This window comes from Euphorbia lathyris, chromosome 9 (assembly GCF_963576675.1).
Source record: "Euphorbia lathyris chromosome 9, ddEupLath1.1, whole genome shotgun sequence".
In the NCBI taxonomy this organism is placed as follows: Eukaryota; Viridiplantae; Streptophyta; class Magnoliopsida; order Malpighiales; family Euphorbiaceae; genus Euphorbia; species Euphorbia lathyris.
Genome location: NC_088918.1, coordinates 80,572,862 through 80,590,748, shown reverse-complemented (window position 1 = coordinate 80,590,748; position 17,887 = coordinate 80,572,862). Strand labels below are relative to the sequence as shown.

Here is a 17,887-nt window from a genome sequence, read left to right as displayed (position 1 = left end):
CATGTAACTCATTTAATAAATAGATTGGGTCATCTCAATCCATATATAAAAAGGTTATCTCAATCCATTTATTAAATAGGTTGGGTTGGATCAACCCAATTATTAAATGGGTCAAATACATGAATATCATAATTAAATATAAAATTACAATTGAGTCATATCATCAAATTTAATTCTTAATGTGCTATTATTTTCTATATATTATGATTTTACACTATAATTTAAAAATTCTAGACCCCAATTCATAAATCATAAATCTTAAAAAAATATTTTAGACTTCTAATTTAAAAATTCTAATCCTTAAATATATTAAAAATACTGATTTTACTAGTTTGATATAATCTAAAATTATGACTAGACATAGTTGTAAATAGTTTTTTAAAAATGAATTTCTGTGTAATTTTTCCATTATTAAATAGATTGGGTCAATCTTTTTAACCATTTTGTCACCTCTAAGTTCACCCTTTAACCATGCAACTTTTTTAGAAACTCGTATGTGTATTTAGTAAGTTAATCTATTTATATTTGCTAACATTATAATGTAACTTTACTTATCTTTTATTTCATTTTAAACCGAACCGAATATTTCGGTTCACAATAAACGTCTCAAATCATTTATGGCCCTGTTTGGTAAAGAGCGTTTTGGGATAAAAAGAGCGGTTTTGACCAATTTTAGAGGTTTGACCACTGAAACCGCTGATTGGAGTGTTTGGTGGAAAGAGGTTTGAGAGAGAGTTTTGGGATGAAAACGCTAATTTAGAAAAAGCTCTTAAAATGAGCTTTTTCAATAAGCGTTTTGGAATATTAAAATTAATGGACTTCTTTAACCCTAATAAATAGACTCCCTCTTCTCCTGCGCCAAAATTAATGCCCTTATTCGTCTTTTTACACAAACCGCTATTATCAATCAGCTAATTTTTATCAAACAGGTCTACACAAACAGCTAGTCAAATCAGCTAATGTAATCAGCTAACAGCTAATTTCCATTTCCAAACAGGGCCTATATACCAAAAGATTCAGAAATCTCACTGGCCAAATCATTGTAATTTATTAATTAGCAATCATAAATAGCACATAATATATCAAAACCGATATATATATAAGATCATAAGCACAACAAATTTAATAATAACATAAATTGTCTTCTAAGCCAAGCTTAGAAAAAACATACTAAAACTTTATTTGACATTACCAGTAGCTACTCAAAAAATAACAACTCAACAATGGCTTGTTGCAGACATATTGGAAAGCTTGACACCTTTGAGTAGTTAAACACCGGAAAATAATCTATTTTCCAACAAAAAAATTTCCTTTTATCCGGAAAACAAACTCAGAAAAGTGACCTACGGATAAGATTCAAGATAGGATAAAAGCTACTAGAAGCATAAAAAAGCAAGAGCCAACTTTAGACAAGACAGTGCGGAAAAGGCAAGAGCCAGAAGAGAGTGACTAAGGGAAGGAATCCCGTCCCCGTCCCGACTTCATAACTTATCAATTCTTCTGCAAAGAAGCTTGACCTTGAAATCCCTTCCTAAATATTCTACCTTTTCAAATATGGGTTATATGTATGTGACAGTATGCAAACTGCGGTATAGTCAATTTCAAACAGATGGTAGACTTCATGAATATGAACTTTCAGAGCTTTACATTCATCAATCTGATTAACTACTCATTCAGCAGATTAGCAAGAAAAAAGATAGGCAAAAAAAAAAAAAAAACCAAATTTACAAAATATTACTCGCAAGTAGCCAATCCAAACTAAGAGCATCCCATAAAATTGCAGATTGCAGATTTAGCCAATTAACTACTCATTCAGAAAATTGCAGATTGCATATTTAGCCAATCCGAACATACAGAATCATCCAAACAAAGAGAATCTCATAACTAAGTTGAACTAACAATAAATTTGAAAATGCATTAATGCTACCTAAAGTCGTGAAACTATACTTTCATCCAACAGCTAAGAGGTAACAAAATATGATAAAAGGATACCTTAAATTAAAATCCGGGGATGTCTATCAACTTCATTTTAGGCCCAAAATATAAGCTTAGAAGATAGAAGCATACACAACAACATACTAGTAAAAACTTTTGAACATTTCAACATATTTGACATCCTAGTAGCTACTCAGAACATAACTCAACAATGGCATGTTCGGAACATCGTAGGAAGCTTGACACTGTCTGTAAAACGGTAAATGCTAAATCTTTTCCTCCATACACAAATTCAATATTGCAACTAAATTTAGCAGGACCTAACAAACATCATGCCATCAAATGAAAAATGATTCTTGTATACAGAGCATTGATTATGTGAACGTTGTAAATTATTAAGCTCACTATGATATGCAAATCAGTTTCTCAAAGAAAAAATATTGAACAAAATGACCTTTTATCTTAATAAAAATTCACTGTAAAAACACGAGTCTTATGAATTTAAATGCCAATGTGTGAAAATCAAGGTATGGCGTCATCAAAAAGTAACTGAAACACTGAGACGTCAAATGAACATTGCTAGATCAGTAAAGGTTCTAGGCTAAAATAAGCATAAGCCTGAGTTATGCATCAATAACAGACTGAAAGAGTATGAACAAATCACATGATAGTAAATATCATTTGAACAATCACATAGTTATACGAGACTCGTAACACATGATTCAAGCATATTTCAATCAGCTTCTCAGATAGAATTCATCTATTGTCGGCAAATTAAACAAAATTAAGGAACCAACACGAAAGAACAGTATGTTGTATTACTTATGTCTAACCATAAACGAGGATCAAGTAACAAATACCTTAACAGCTGGATGCTCTAAAGCTGAAACAAACATTTCAACACATTCAATGTGTAATCTAGGCATAGAGCATCAAGTTTATCTACGCATTGGCATAGAACATTGTCTAATGATATCTTAAAGCTAGGACTCTTACTCGAATTCTCAGTTTCTAATATATTCATGATCATAATGATACAGACGCGCGGATCAAGCATATACAAAATTAAGATGGAGAGGAACTTACCAGATGATTTCAGATAGAACGAGTCCATTGAATTGAAATAGCAAACACCTGCTCTGCCAGCTCATACATTACGAACTGAACTACGACAAACAAGAGATGAACATATAATTTTCATATCCTACCAGATTCGTATAATAATAAAATGAAAAATCAAATGTGGGGTTTCATCGATTGGTGACCTTTTTAATGTCCACACACAGACAGACATATAAACACCTCTCTCTCTCTCTCTCTCTGATAGTAAGCATACAATAGATATCTATCAAACAATAAAAACAAAGTTTGAAAAATTGTTTTCTTTATGAATAAGGCTCACCTTAGATTTCACAGAATAGTGCCAAAATCCTCCTATAACTTTTTTTTTTTTGCTTTAAAGTCTCCTATAAATATTTAGTTTTTACCAAAACATACATAAATTAACAAATATTTATCAAAATGCCAAACAACCTAAAACTTTTCAAAAAACCAAAATAATGACAGTATCAAATTCAATTTCATTATACAAAAAGATTAGATTAAATTAAATCAAACTAAAATGCAGATCAAACTAAATTAAATCATAAGAACATGTTGCATCATTAAGTATATAATATTCTCTAATAAGCCTTAATTGAGGAAAGTATATATCAAATCGAAAATCAGAACGAAGTCATGCTCCATTCCGAGAATAATAATCCTTTACCTCGTATATATAATAATCGGAATCAGAATCGAAACTAGAATCGAAATCACAAGAACCAAAATCATAATTAACGATATCAATATCTTTAGCCTCTCAGCTAATGAACAGTTGCGAGGGACACTAATATTCAGAACTAAAATCATGATCAGGATGAAACATTCGTTCAACTATATCAATAATAAAGGTAAGGATGACACCGTTGTTCAACAATATCAACACCGGGCAGCTTCAAATTCGGAAACCTAGTCAACAAAGTAATCAAATGGTTAGAAAGAGATAACGAATTCATATATTATCTAATTCTTTATTTTCACAAAAAAAACTTTCTTGTCATAATCTGCAGAATCAAAATTACCTTGACTTTACATTATGCACCTTCACATTCTGTCCTGATAGAACATGTTTGAGTGAAACAAAGCTTGGAATATAAGCAATTGCTTCGACTTTTGACATCTTGCCGACCTTCAAATATCTAAATCTACGTTTTTTTGGATCCATGTATACTAAAACACCCGTAGAAGCGTAAAACATCAGCAGTGCCCCATCATTCAAGTACTTAATTGGTTGAAAAGAGCTGTTGTGCGGTATTAGATTAGAATATTTGAAATAAAAGGAGTAAACTTTAGACCACCCGTTATCGGTACTGTTATCTTTCATTGTCCAAACATGAATAGCACCACATTCAAGAACCGCAGTTATGCAGAGTTCTCCTCCTAATACTCCAACACTGTCATATTCATAATGTTGATTAACTACTGGTGATGGCACCGACCCAAAACGTTCCTTCTCAATGTCAAAACTAAATACAGACAATGGTTGTAAATGAGAAGACCAATAAAGAAACCCGTTCAAATAAGTAGTAAATGTCTTGGGCGTTGACTGGTTGAAAAAGCCAATCTCTTTCCATGTATCTGTACCAAGGATATGGACTTCAGCCTTATTGGAAACATGGGAGCCTTGACGAAACATTCTTATCACCTTATATTGGTTAGTCGCAGGACTAAAACCGAAACCATAACATATACTCCGTGAGCTCAAGCGAATCTTGTTAGCCAGTGGAAGGTCAATAAACTCACCCGTAATTGGATTGCAAACAATTGGACATAACCATTTATCACATTGATTGGGCAAGCAAAGTAAGCCATTACATGAATTAATGGCTCCATATTGACTATATTTGTCATATTTGAAGAGCCCCTGTTTCTCTAGGATTTCAAATTTGGTGTCAATTTTAACCTGAACAGTACAAACACATCTAGACCTAAAAAAGATATGATCACACATCCCAAGCTTGAGCTCGAAATCATCCTTATCTGGTTGCACAAGATAAACCATTTTCGAACAAAACAATGAGGAGGTTCGAATCAGAGGATAAACCTCAGCTTGTTCAAAATGGAGTTTTGCAAATTGAGGGTCTGAAACTACATCACACCATGTTTTGCACACACATTTGAATACAAAAATCCTCTTAACCGACAATCTAAGTAGGATATTTAGCAGAATTTCCTTCGGAAGATCAGAAAATGAAGGTTGAGTGACTCGCTCCACTGTTTTTGTTCTGTATCTCTTTGCATTAGAAACAGTAGAAAAAATACTTGCTCTTTTCATGATTGTTTGTGAATCTATGACAAAGCAAATGCAATCATCAGCTAAGAAAAACCCTAATTGTTATACATGTTTCGGAAATAAATGATTCAAGTTCAACAAATTACTTGAAACCTAAATTCTCATCGTATTCGCGTCTACCAGTAAATGAATAGCTAATTGAAAATCGGAAGAAAAACAACGTAGAGAGAAGAAGTTTTACCGGAAAATTGACGGCCAGGAGACTCAATTGGAACTTAAAATTTCATAAAGCTCGAGTTCAGCGCCGCAAATTCCAGTCGAACTGTGTACTGTATTTATGGAAATCTCGACTGGTTTACAGTCCATCTTTGCTGCTAAGGCTAATACGGTAAAAGCATAAAAGAGTTCTTTGGGAAATCTATCTTTACGTGATATCTATCTAACTTGCGAGAAAATTTACTATGTGCCCGGTATACCAACTAGGTGGTATGTCAGACCAATAAAAACAGGACAAGTGTTAAATAACTGAATTTTTTAGTTGGTATGTCAGACCAATAAAAACAGGACAAGTGTTAAATAACTGAATAATAAAAAATTGGTAGGCAAAAATCTAATATTACGCATTCAATTACTGTCCTTCTCCTTCATTTTCTTTTCTAATCTCCATCAGCATCTACCCCAAAAACCCAATTATGTTCTACTTCTCCTTCTCCTTGGCATATGCGTTTTCTTCATTTTTCTTTTCATCTATCACAAATACCATTACTAACATGTAGTCCATTATGCTACCTCTTTCAATTCATATTGTTTATTAGATTTGTTCAGAAACAATTAAAGTACTAAGAAACCTCAGTACATAAAGTGCAGTTTTTTAGTCTAACTTTTCAGCTTTCAAAATTAATGCCAATAAAGCTTTAAAAAAAATCTGGATAACATAAATATTGGCTTTCCAGTTGAAGGAAAACCTTGATTGTTTTACACTGAATATTAAATTAAAACTCAAAGTCCTTTCAATGGATCAGAGAGCATGGCCTTTTGATTCAAGTCTCTTCCTTTACCTATCTTTACACCTACAAAACTACACGATTCCTTCAATTTCTCGCCGCTCACCATCCCTTTCTAAATCATCATCATCATCTTCGTCTTCTCACAATTTCTCCAATACCCCTTAGACATCTTGATTAAAATTTTCGCGTCCTTTACGCTCCCCAACCTTCAGGCTAGGTCCTTGGTCTGCGGTTCGCCCTTGGAGAGAGGCTATGCTGTTTCTAAGACGGGGTAAGCGATTAAAGCACGGCCTTAGCTGCGTTCGTCCTAATTTGGACAAGGCTCTAGATTCTTTTATAGAGATGCCGAGCTTGGGGACACCTCTGCACAGTGTAATTTGGGGATTTCTTACTTGCAAGTTAACCTTCTTTTTCTTTCCATTTGCTGCTTTGGTACTGTTGAATAATGTCGATTCAAATATGATTAATTGCAACTTATCGAATATCTGCTGCAAATTATGAACTTGCACATCGATTTCAATTTAGCTATCACAGTTGCTTCGAGTAGTAGTCGCCAGAACTTGATTCTTCTTCAGGGAGTAGAAAAATGAAAGTGCATATGGAAAAGGAAGAGAGGAATAAAGAGATTAATTGAGAGAAGATTAACCTTTTGGGATAGATGCTGATGGAGATTAAAAAAAAAATGAAGGAGATGGAGAAGCAGCAGCAGCAGAAGCAAACGTGAAGGAGAAGGACAGTAATTGAATGCGTAATATTAGATTTTTGCCTTCCAATTTTTTATTATTCAATTATTTAACACTTGTCCTATTTTTATTGGCCTGGCATACCACACGGGCACATAGTAAATTTTGGATGTTGTTAAACCCAGCCCCAAATTTTCACCCCTAGTCCCGTGAAAGGACCAAAATACCCTTTCATGGGTTTTGGGGAGGAAAAAGCTATTTTTTTTGCTCTCCCGACACGCGGGCGTGTGCCTATCACGCCTCACCTTGTGGTCGGACGTGATAGCCCCACGCCTCACCATGTGGCCGGACGTGATCGCTACACGCCCGACCACACGGTGAGATGTGGGGCTATCACGCCCGACCACAAGGTGAGGCGTGATAGGCACACGCCCGCGTGTCGGGAGAGCAAAAAAAATAGCTAGTCCGCTATTGAATTAAATCCGTAAATACCTGTTACGTAAAAAAAATTAGTCCGCTGTTGAATTAAACCCGTAAAAAAATTAGTCCGCTATTGAATTAAATCCGTAAATACCTGTTACGTAAAAAAAATTAGTCCGCTGTTGAATTAAACCCGTAAAAAAATTAGTCCGCTATTGAATTTAACCCGTAAATACCTGAATTAACAAAATAAAAATTTAACTAAAATTAACAAAATAAAGATTTAGTTAAACTAAATTAAACAAAATAAAATTTACAACAACTAAAATTTACGACATAAAAATTTAGTTAAACTAAATTAAACAAACTAAAAATTACAAAAAATTAATTAAATTAATTAAAACCCCTCGAGCGTATGAACATCACGCCCGAACCATAGGTCGGGCGTATGAACATCACGCCCGACCTATGGTGCGGGCGTATGAACATCACGCCCGAACCATAGGTCGGGCATGATAGCCTCACGCCCGAACCACAGGTCGGGCGTGATATTCATACGCCGGAACCGTAGGTCGGGCGTGATGTTCATACGCCCGACTGCGATTCCGGCGTTTTTAAAAAATCACCCACAGATTCAATTTTTAAGCTTAAATCAAAAAACAAAAACGGTAAATCTTATTATTTTCGCTTTCCCTTTACGGTTGTTGTTACACTCCATGTTTTGGTTCACAAATTAGTCCGGATTTGATCAAAGAGTGTGTAGGGTACTTGAGAGGTTTTGTGTTTTTTCAAATTTTGGGTAAAGGGTAGTTTGGTCTTTTCATGGGGCTAGGGGTGGGAATTCATGGCTGGGTTTAGTAATCCACTAAATTTTCTCCTAACTTGTATGGTCAGGAGCAATAACAACGATGTTGATAAGTTTGGTCGATTTCAGATATTATTATTAAAAAAAAAAAATATATATATATATATATATATATATATATATATATATATATATATATATATATATATAGTAAAACCTCTATATAAGAATACTTTATATAAGAATAACTTCTATTTTGTTATAAAAAAAACTCGATCCCAACTTGGATCAGTTATAAATAGGAATAACTTCCCAAACGTTTTTTGTTATACACTTTTCAAATCCTATCTTTAAAAATTATGCATTTATATAGTAATAATTATATATATATATATATTATATTATATTAAGAATTCAAACTAAATTATAAAGGTGTCTTCTATGGTTACTTTGTTTTTTACAAACTACCATTACTTTGTGTATTTTTACCATTAGATGATTGAGCATAAAATTAATCAAAATGCACAAAGTAAGGCTTACTTTGTAAAAAATAAAGTAAGCATAGTCTTTACCAATTATAAAATATTTAAAAAATATTGAAATTAGAAACTATGTCTCTCTATAACAAGGGATGAGGTACCAACATAGGCCTGAGATTTTTAGGAAAAGTACCAATTTAGGTTCAACGTTCAAAATAGCACCAATATAGACTTAACGTTTACAATATAATATCAATTTAGGCTTAACGTTTACAATATAGCATCAATTTAGGCCTCACGTATAAAATAGCACCACTGTAGGCTTAACGTTTACAAAATAATATGAATTTAAACTTAACGTTTACAAAATATATCAAATTTAAGCTAAACATCATAATTAAATTAATCATGTTATATTATTTTGTATTAACTTTATATGTTATCTTTTTATTTAGTTCTATCTTCTTATTTATTATAATACAATTAATTAGTTTTCTTGTCCATTAAAACCTTATATTAAATATTGTAGATATTCAATTACTTTTAGTTTGCATATATTACATGAGCAATGAAATTTAGTAGTCATGGAATCGTTGATGAAAAACAAATATAAGGTTTTAATGGACAAGAATACTAATTAATTATATTGTAATAAATAAGAAAATGTAACTAAATAAAAAGATAACTTATAAAGTTAATAGGGAAAGAATATAATATGATTAATTTAATTATGACGTTTAGCTTAAATTGTATATATTTTGTAAACGTTAAGCTTAAATTCGTATTATTTTGTAAACGTTAACCTTATATTGGTGCTATTTTGTACGTGAAGCCTAAATTGATGTTATATTGTAAACGTTAAGCCTAAATTGATATTATATTATAAACGTTAAGCCTATATTGGTGCTATTTTGAACGTTGAGCCTAAATTGGTACTTCCCCAAAAACCTTAGACCTATTTTGGTACCTTATCCCATATAACAACAAGTTACATATGCTTTAAGTGAAGAAGAAATTGTTGCTGTAATTAGACAAAATGAGCAAGAAAAGAATCCTACAGATGATAATAGTGTAGAAATAGAAAAGGTTACATGCCAAAAACCTTTCAATATTCTTGAAAGCTTAGAAACATTTTGGATTCAATAAGAAGGTGTTCATGCAAATAAGTTACTAAGTACTCGCAAGTTCAAAGATTTAGTAGCAAATATAAAAAACTAAATTAATGTGTCAAACAAATTTACATAAATATTTTCTAAATAATAATAATAATAATTAGAGATTACGTGTTATTATTAAAAATTAAAAATTTTATGTGTTTAGAAATTTTATTATACCAAACTCTATTTAGTAATAACCTCCCAATTGTTATACAAATAGTTTGATCCCAAGTGTATTCCTATATAAAAATTTTACTGTATTATTATAAAAATATGTATTTTATTTTGTATTATGCACTAATTATCTGTCAGTTTGTTTTTAAAAAATTCATATTTTCTATGATTAATAATAGAATTGGAGACTAATATTTATAATTTTGGTAAAATATTTTGATTTTTTTTTTGTCCAACTCGTACAATAGATAATTTTTTCACGTCTAATCATATGTTTATGATCTATTACTAATGAGTGATAAAAATGACTTAGATGTAAAATGTACATGATAAGATTCATGAGCGACAAGACAATTTGATAAATTATTTCTTAAATTGATCTAACTTGACAACGTTAGGGGTAGATTTTAGAGATAAGGTACCAAAATAGGCCTAAGGTTTTTGGAGAAGTACCAATTTAGTCTCAACGTTCAAAATAGCACTAATATAGGTTTAACGTTTACGACATAATATCAATTTAGGTTTAACGTTTACAATATAGCATCAATTTAGGCCACACGTACAAAATAGCACTAATATAGTCTTAGCGTTTACAAAATAATACGAATTTAAGCTTAACGTTTACAAAATATATCCAATTTAACCTAAACGTCACAATTAAATTAATCATATTATATTCTTTTCCTATTAACTTTATATGTTATCTTTTTATTTAGTTCTATTTTCTTATTTATTATAATACAATTAATTAGTTTTCTTGTCCATTAAAACCTTATATTTGTTTTTCATCAACCATTCCATGACTCCTAAATTCCATGGTTCATGTAACATATGCAAACTAAAAGTAATTGAATATTCCATGGTTGATATTATATCGTAAACGTTAAGCTTATATTGGTGTTATTTTGAACGTTGAACCTAAATTGTTACTCCTCTAAAAACTTTAGGCCTATTTTGGCACCTTATCACTTTTATTTACTAAATTAGTGGTTATTCATTTATAATTAAAATAAAGTAATTTTTTTTACTAAATTAGTGGTTATTCATTTATAATTAAAATAAAGTTTTTTTTATATAAAAAATCAAATAATTTTTAAATTACGAGAAGAAGTTGAAATGTCAGATTCATATATACTGGTTTTGAGAGAGCTGCACCGAAAATTTGGCGGGTTTGAGGACGGGAGGCCGAAACTTGCAAGAATACAATTTCTCTACTTGCATTCTCGATCTTCCTTTCAATTTCAATGTCAGCAAGAAGATGAAGAAAAAGACAGTCACATCTCCCTATTTTGACACCGGAAAATATGAGGATGACTGTAGAAAACGGAAGAGAAATGGGGTTTCGAAATTGGAGATTGACGACAATTCTGCAATTGGTGATGCTGCTTCTCAGGATTTGGGGGAAGCCAAACCTAGAAAGAGGATTAAGAAGAAGAAGATAGTAATTTCACCTTATTTCGCACAAATTAAGGAATCTCCTTCAACTATTATTCCTGCTAGTGCTTCAGATTCTATCCAGAAGCGGAACAAGAAGAAAAAGGTAATTGTTTCTCCCTATTTTTCGAAATACACTGAATCTAAGGACGATGATTCTCCTTTTGTTCATACTTACCACGAAGTTTCAACAATTCCTGCTATTGATTCAGATTCTGTCCAGAAGAAGAAAAATGTAGTTGTGTCTCCCTATTTTAAACAAGTAGAAATTGAAGGCATAGAATCCAAGGATGATAAATTTGCTGATTTGAAGAGGAAAAAGAAGAAAAAAGTAGTTGTGTCTCCCTATTTTAGTCAAGTAGATGTTGAAGGAATAGAATCCAAGGATGATAAATTTGCTGAATTAACGAGGAAAAAGAAGAAAAAGGTAGCTGTGTCTCCCTATTTTAAACAAGTAGAAGTTAAAGGCATAGAATCCAAGGATGATAAAGTTGCTTGTGTTACTATTAGTTTGGAAGGTAAAGAAGAGAAATTAGGAGTTGCTGATGTGTTTTGCCAGGCTGATTTGAAGAGGAAAAAGAAGAAAAAAGTAGTCGTTTCTCCATATTTTAAGCAAGTAGAAGTTGAAGGATTAAAATCCAAGGATGATGAAGTTGCTGACTGTATTAGTCTGGAAGGGAAAGAAGAGAAGGATTGGGTTGCTGATGCAGATAGGAAGGCGTCGAAGAGGAAAAAGAAGAAAGAAGTAGTTGTTTCTCCATATTTTAAGCAAGTAGAAGCTGAAGGATTAAAATCCAAGGATGATGAAGTTGCCGACTGTATTAGTCTGGAAGGGAAAGAAGAGAAAGATTGGGTTGCTGATGCAAATAGGAAGGCGTCGAAGAGGAAAAAGAAGAAAGAAGTAGTTGTTTCTCCGTATTTGAAGCAAGTAGAAGTTGAAGGGTTGAACTCCAAGGATGATGAAGTTGCTGGTTTTATTAGTGTGGAAGGGAGAGAAGAGAAAGATTGTGGATCTGATGCAAATGGGAAGGCGTCGAAGAGGAAAAAGAAGAACAATTTAGTCGTTTCTCCATATTTTAAGCAAGTAGAAGTTGAAGGATTAAAATCCAAGGATGATGAAGTTGCTGATTTTATTAGTCTGGGAGGGAGAGAAGAGAAAAATTGTGGATCTCATTCAAATGGGAAGGCGTCGAAGAGGTATAAGAAGAAAGAAGTGGTTGTTTCTCCGGATTTTAACCAAGTAGAAGTTGAAGGATTAAAATCCAAGGATGATGAGGTTGCTGACTGTATTAGTCTGGAAGGGAAAGAAGAGAAAGATTGGGTTGCTGATGCAGATAGGAAGGCGTCGAAGAGGAAAAAGGAGAAGAGAGTAAAAGTAGAACAGATGAATTCCAAGGATGCGGAAGTTCAAAACAGTGCTCATGATTGCAAGAGGAGAAGGAAGAAGATTGAAAATGTTCATGTTACTCTTAATTTGGAAGGGGGGAAAGAAGAGAGAGACCAGGTTGTTGATGTGTTATGCGAAGCTGATGCCAATGTGGAGGCGTTGAAGAGTAAAAAGAAGAAAGATGTAGTTGTTTCTCCCTATTTTAAGCAAGTAGAAGGGGAACAGATGAAACCCAAGGATGAGGAAATTCATAACAATGCTCTTAATTTGGAAGAGGGAAAACAGGACATTGTCAGCCAGGAGAAGGCAACAAAGAAGACGAAGAAGAGTAAAAGTAACGGTCATCTGGAGGCAGAAATGGAAGTAAGAGATGCAGAGAAGCCGACAGAACAAAATGGTGTCCTTGAGGATGATGGACATTTGGCTAAGAGAAGAGCTCCTGCAAATGGAATGAGTTTTGAAGATATGCTAGCCAAATATACATATAAAAGTAATGGTGGGTTGCTGAATTTTAGGCAGAAGAAAACTCTGAACCCGCAAGTTTGCTCTCCTAATTTAAAAAAGGCAGTGAATGATCAGATTACAAATGAAGAGGTTAAGATTGAAGAACAAAAGTTAGCAACAGATGATGAAAAGCCTAGCATAGAAGTTTGCAAGGTTTCTCCTTATTTTCATGCTTCCATTGGGCAACAAGTTGGAGTGAATAAAAGAGAGCTCGAGGGAATGAAACCTCTGAAACCATGTGAAAGAGCAGGTCTTGTAGTTGGAAAAGTCCCGACTAACAGCAAACAGGGGAAGAAAAAGAAATCAAAGCAGAGCCGAAAGGCAATAGTTCTTTCTGCTGTGCAGAAGCGAAGTGGGGCTTATCGAAGAAAAACTGAAGATAACACATGGAGGCCACCGCGATCTGAAGTTGTACTTCTGCAAGAGGATCATGCTCATGATCCTTGGAGGGTGTTGGTCATTTGCATGCTTCTTAATTGCACATCCGGCAAACAGGTACTCTCTTGGTCCGGTCCTTCTGTAATTGATTTGTAGCAATCAAGCATTAGAACCTAGAAATGTTTGTTTCTTTTTTCTTTTTAACTTATTAATTAATAGAAACTACGACACCAAGCACGTAGAAGGTACTTTGTTATCTTATTTTCTTACTTCCTTTGTAACCTAAGAAATTCTAATGTGATAAGTAAATGGAAACTGAAACTGAAAATGAAGCAGAAACCAGGAAACGTTATTTCTAATAAAATGTGGCAAGGAAACAGCAATGGACTCCGAAAAGAAACTAAATGGAAACTGATATGAAGCCTGAAAGTGCTAATGAATAAGTGTTTCCGTGCAACATAGCTAATATGTTGAAACCTGCTTCTTTTTCCACAATATTGTGTTCTTGTACTGTTGTATGTTGAATGCTTTGTAGCTACATTTTGGTATATTGTAACAGTATGTTTTGCTTCTCTACTCTCTCAATTCGTTATTTCTTTCGAACTCTTTTTCTTTTTTAGGTTTTATATACTTTCTCTTCTGTGCTATATATCAATTCAACATGCTATCATGGAAAATCATTCCAGTTCTACCGTGCCATATAAGAATTGACATTTTTATTGCTGATTTCTGCAATCAATTACTTGCTATTTTCTGAATTTTTGCTTTGTTTCAACTTTCAACTCGTGTTGTTTTATTTGATATTTACAAATCTCTAAGATTTTTCAGTTTTGCTCAGCTGAATTGTGTGAGCATAAGGTTTCCTTTTATCACACTATAAAACTACAAGTTGAACTCCTCCATAAATGCGATGGAGTCTTGATCTCTGTGATTGGTGTTCTCTTTATCATAGCCATCCCTCTAAATGACGTAACTCTGTATTCGAGTCGTGTTACTCTTGTTTAGCTAACTGTATTATTTCATTTACTATCTCAATCTCCTATGACTTACTCTTTGTGGACTTTTCTGTCAGTATCCAATTTAATTGATCACCCTGTCGTTCACGTTCACTTCTATGAAAAATATCCGAGGAACAACACAATTTTATATTAGACATAAAATGGTGGGTATGCCAGTAAAAACTAATCATAATCCTGTTCACTTCCACATTATTTGTTAATGTCTTTTAATTGGCCTTAATGTGTTATTATTCTTAAGTGATTAACCTGCAACTTAAACGAATTGATGGGTTTTGGCAGCATCTTGATCTTTAAATGTATATTCAGATTTTTTTTTTTAATTTTTGGTTTTGGTTGAAATTAGTTAAATGGGTTTTATGAGTTGGTAAAGAGTAAGATAGAGAATACGCTAATAGACATAAAGGGTAATATGGGAACAAAGGAACACGCACTTTGCAGCTCTGTGGAGGTTAGTTACAGGAGAGAGAGAGCTTTTGTTAGTATATATAGTGTAGAGTGAAAAGGAGAGGATTACTGAGAATTATGATGACTTTTCTGTTTGGCTGCTTATGTCACTGACACAGTCTCTCACTACCTGTGGACATTGGGCTTTTGTCGGTTGAAGATATGCGGGCCGTGACATCAGGCAGAAGCTCTGCCTGCAGGTAGAGAGGAGATATCGGATATACATTAGTGAGATTTTCTTTCCTTTTCGTGTCGGATATACATCAGGACACTGCGAAACGTTATTTCTGAAAAAATATAGCTAGGAATCGGTCATCGAAACGGACAAGAAACTGAAACGGAAATGAAATGCAAAATGCTAATGAAGAAAAGTTTCCGTGCAACATAGCGGACAATCTCTCACTAACTGTCGACAGTGGCCTGTTGTCGGTTGAAAATATACCGATTGTGACATTAGGTAGAGGCTCTGCCTGCTGGTAGAGTGGGGATTGGGTTTACCTCAATTCATTTATCTTCTTTCCTTTTTGTTTGTTATCCACATCTAACTAATATACATTAGCGAGATTTCGGATTTCTTTCCTATTTTCTGTGTGTTTGTGTATCGGTTTTCTTTCCTATTTTCTGTGTGTGTTTGTGTATTAGGTTCATTGGTACCAATCAAGTACAGAAACACACACAGAAAATATGTAAAGTATGCGGTGGAAGGGGAGGGTGAAGGCTGATTTGTTTAATTTTGGTGGAAGGGGAGGGTGAAGGCTGATTTGTTTAGTTTTGGAGCAACTCAAACAGATTGGCTATGTAAATTATGGATGTAATTAGAGTCTCAATGTATGGTTGTATCAGTTTCTTAAAGAAAAGAATATAACATATGTCCTGCCCGTGGACGTAGACAAAATCACGTAAAACTTTGTATTTCATTGCAGGTTAAGGGAGTTATAGCAGATCTTTTTGCTTTGTGTCCTGATGCAAAGGCTGCAACTCAGGCAACACAAGAAGAGATTGAGAAGATTATACAACCTTTAGGTTTGCATAAGAAGCGAGCAATGATGATACGACGCATGTCAGAGGAGTATTTGGGGGATGAGTGGACTCATGTCACTCAGCTTCATGGTATCGGAAAGTAAGTCCTTTGTTTCTCTCTTTCCCTCGATTGGCATTTTTGGCCCCAATCCACGGGTTGAGTTCTCGATCTTTCATTTTTGAACATTTGACCTTAGACCTTGGGAAAATGTGTGGTTGATCCCTTGTTGGAAGGAACCTTGTCTGAAATTCATAGCGCCATTTTATAACCCGGACATCGCTCAACAAGGGTTCAATCCAAACATTTTGCCAAGGTCAAGGGGTAGTAGATAAATGCATTTTTCATTTCAATATTGCTCCCATAGTTGTTAGGCTCTCCTCGCCTGGGCCTCGGAGCCTGAATCAAGGCTCGCCCTGTGTTTTAGTGTTTTGTGTAAAACAAATGTTTGATCTCAATAAGAATATCAAGACACATAACTAAATATAGAAAGACTAGAGAGGGATTAAGAGGTCACGGAAAGAAGAGACTCATCCACTCCACTCAAACAGAAACTGCGACATACATACAGAAGAACACACAAAATAATATCAAGTGACAATGAATGGTTATTAGTTGGGATAAGGTACCAAAATAGGTCTATGGTTTTTGCAGAAGTATCAATTTAGGCTCCACGTACAAAATAGCACCAATATAGGCTTAGCGTTTAAAAAATGTATCAATTTAGACCTCGAGAACGGATTGGACACGTCATTCCTATTATTCAGTTAAGTTCTGATTTCTCCCTCCACGCGGAGTAATATCAATGACGTGTCTCGTTCCGTTATCGAGGCTTAAATTGGTAAACGTTAAGCCTATATTGGTGCTATTTTGTACGTGGAGCCTAAATTGATACTTCCTCAAAAACCATAAGCCTATTTTGGTATTTTATCCCTTATTAGTTTAGTAGCATTAGTCAGGTACTTAGGTTAAGACATTAATTATATATTAATATCTCTACGAGGTATGAATTTAACTTGGTGTTTCTGATATTTATGTGTTTTTGTTTGCGTGGTCATAAGCGTGTTTTTTGGTTTATGCTTTAACCAGTAATAGAGTGCGTGTTTATATATATATATATATTTATTTTTTTCCTGTGCGTCGTGTTTCTCAGACGCACGCCTTGAGTCTAGGCTCGAGGAGCCTTTAACAACTATGATTGGTTCCAATATGATATAGTATGAAGCTTATGAAGTGATATTTTGAATGTTCAGGTATGCAGCTGATGCATATGCAATATTTTGTACAGGAAAGTGGGATGAGGTTATTCCTAATGATCATATGTTAAATTATTATTGGGATTTTCTTCACAAAATCAATCAACCTTCCTAGTTTTTATTTTGGGTAATTTATAGTTTTTATTTTGGGTTAATTTATACGTTAATTAATTTATGGTTAGTTAATTAATTGTCGAGAAAATGACATATAGGACATCCGTCTCGGCGAGACGGGCTGATGGGAAAAATATGTTTTCCTTCTATTGCCTCGTCTCGGCGAGTCTGGACCACGTAGAGGTGCTAAAAGTACACACGATTTGATTACATGACACGAAATCAACACGTAATTTTAGTGCTTGGATTTGGCTTAATAGGTAATGTTTCATTTTTGGGTTGGCACACAAATTTTGGATAGGGTTTCGGAAACGACACGAAATGACACGAATATATAAA

The 17,887-nt window shown here is 33.8% G+C and overlaps 2 protein-coding genes across 2 annotated transcripts; one reads left to right on the top strand and one right to left on the bottom strand.

The window, feature by feature from the left end:
* Positions 1 to 3,599: 3,599 nt before the first annotated feature.
* Positions 3,600 to 5,682, bottom strand: LOC136207392 (F-box/kelch-repeat protein At3g23880-like). The gene is made up of 3 exons (XM_065998657.1): positions 5,511 to 5,682; positions 4,059 to 5,325; positions 3,600 to 3,945 (listed from the first exon to the last, which is right to left on the bottom strand). The coding sequence occupies exons 2-3, from the start codon at positions 5,309 to 5,311 to the stop codon at positions 3,876 to 3,878; spliced, it is 1,323 nt and encodes a 440-aa protein (XP_065854729.1). The 5' UTR covers positions 5,312 to 5,325; positions 5,511 to 5,682; the 3' UTR covers positions 3,600 to 3,875.
* A 5,466-nt stretch (positions 5,683 to 11,148) lies between these two features.
* LOC136206687 (uncharacterized) lies at positions 11,149 to 17,589 on the top strand. Its single transcript, XM_065997832.1, has 3 exons — positions 11,149 to 13,814; positions 16,084 to 16,280; positions 17,432 to 17,589. The coding sequence occupies exons 1-3, from the start codon at positions 11,253 to 11,255 to the stop codon at positions 17,547 to 17,549; spliced, it is 2,877 nt and encodes a 958-aa protein (XP_065853904.1). The 5' UTR covers positions 11,149 to 11,252; the 3' UTR covers positions 17,550 to 17,589.
* Positions 17,590 to 17,887: the final 298 nt, after the last annotated feature.

Excerpts from the sequence above, each read along its gene's own strand:
- LOC136207392 (XM_065998657.1), bottom strand. The coding sequence starts at position 5,311 with ATGAAAAGAGCAAGTATTTTTTCTACTGTTTCTAATGCAAAGAGATAC. Across the intron at positions 3,946-4,058 it reads GTGCATAATGTAAAGTCAAG|GTTTCCGAATTTGAAGCTGC; the intron begins GTAATTTTGATT and ends TTTGTTGACTAG.
- LOC136206687 (XM_065997832.1), top strand. The coding sequence starts at position 11,253 with ATGAAGAAAAAGACAGTCACATCTCCCTATTTTGACACCGGAAAATAT. Across the intron at positions 13,815-16,083 it reads ATTGCACATCCGGCAAACAG|GTTAAGGGAGTTATAGCAGA; the intron begins GTACTCTCTTGG and ends ATTTCATTGCAG. Across the intron at positions 16,281-17,431 it reads CAGCTTCATGGTATCGGAAA|GTATGCAGCTGATGCATATG; the intron begins GTAAGTCCTTTG and ends TTGAATGTTCAG.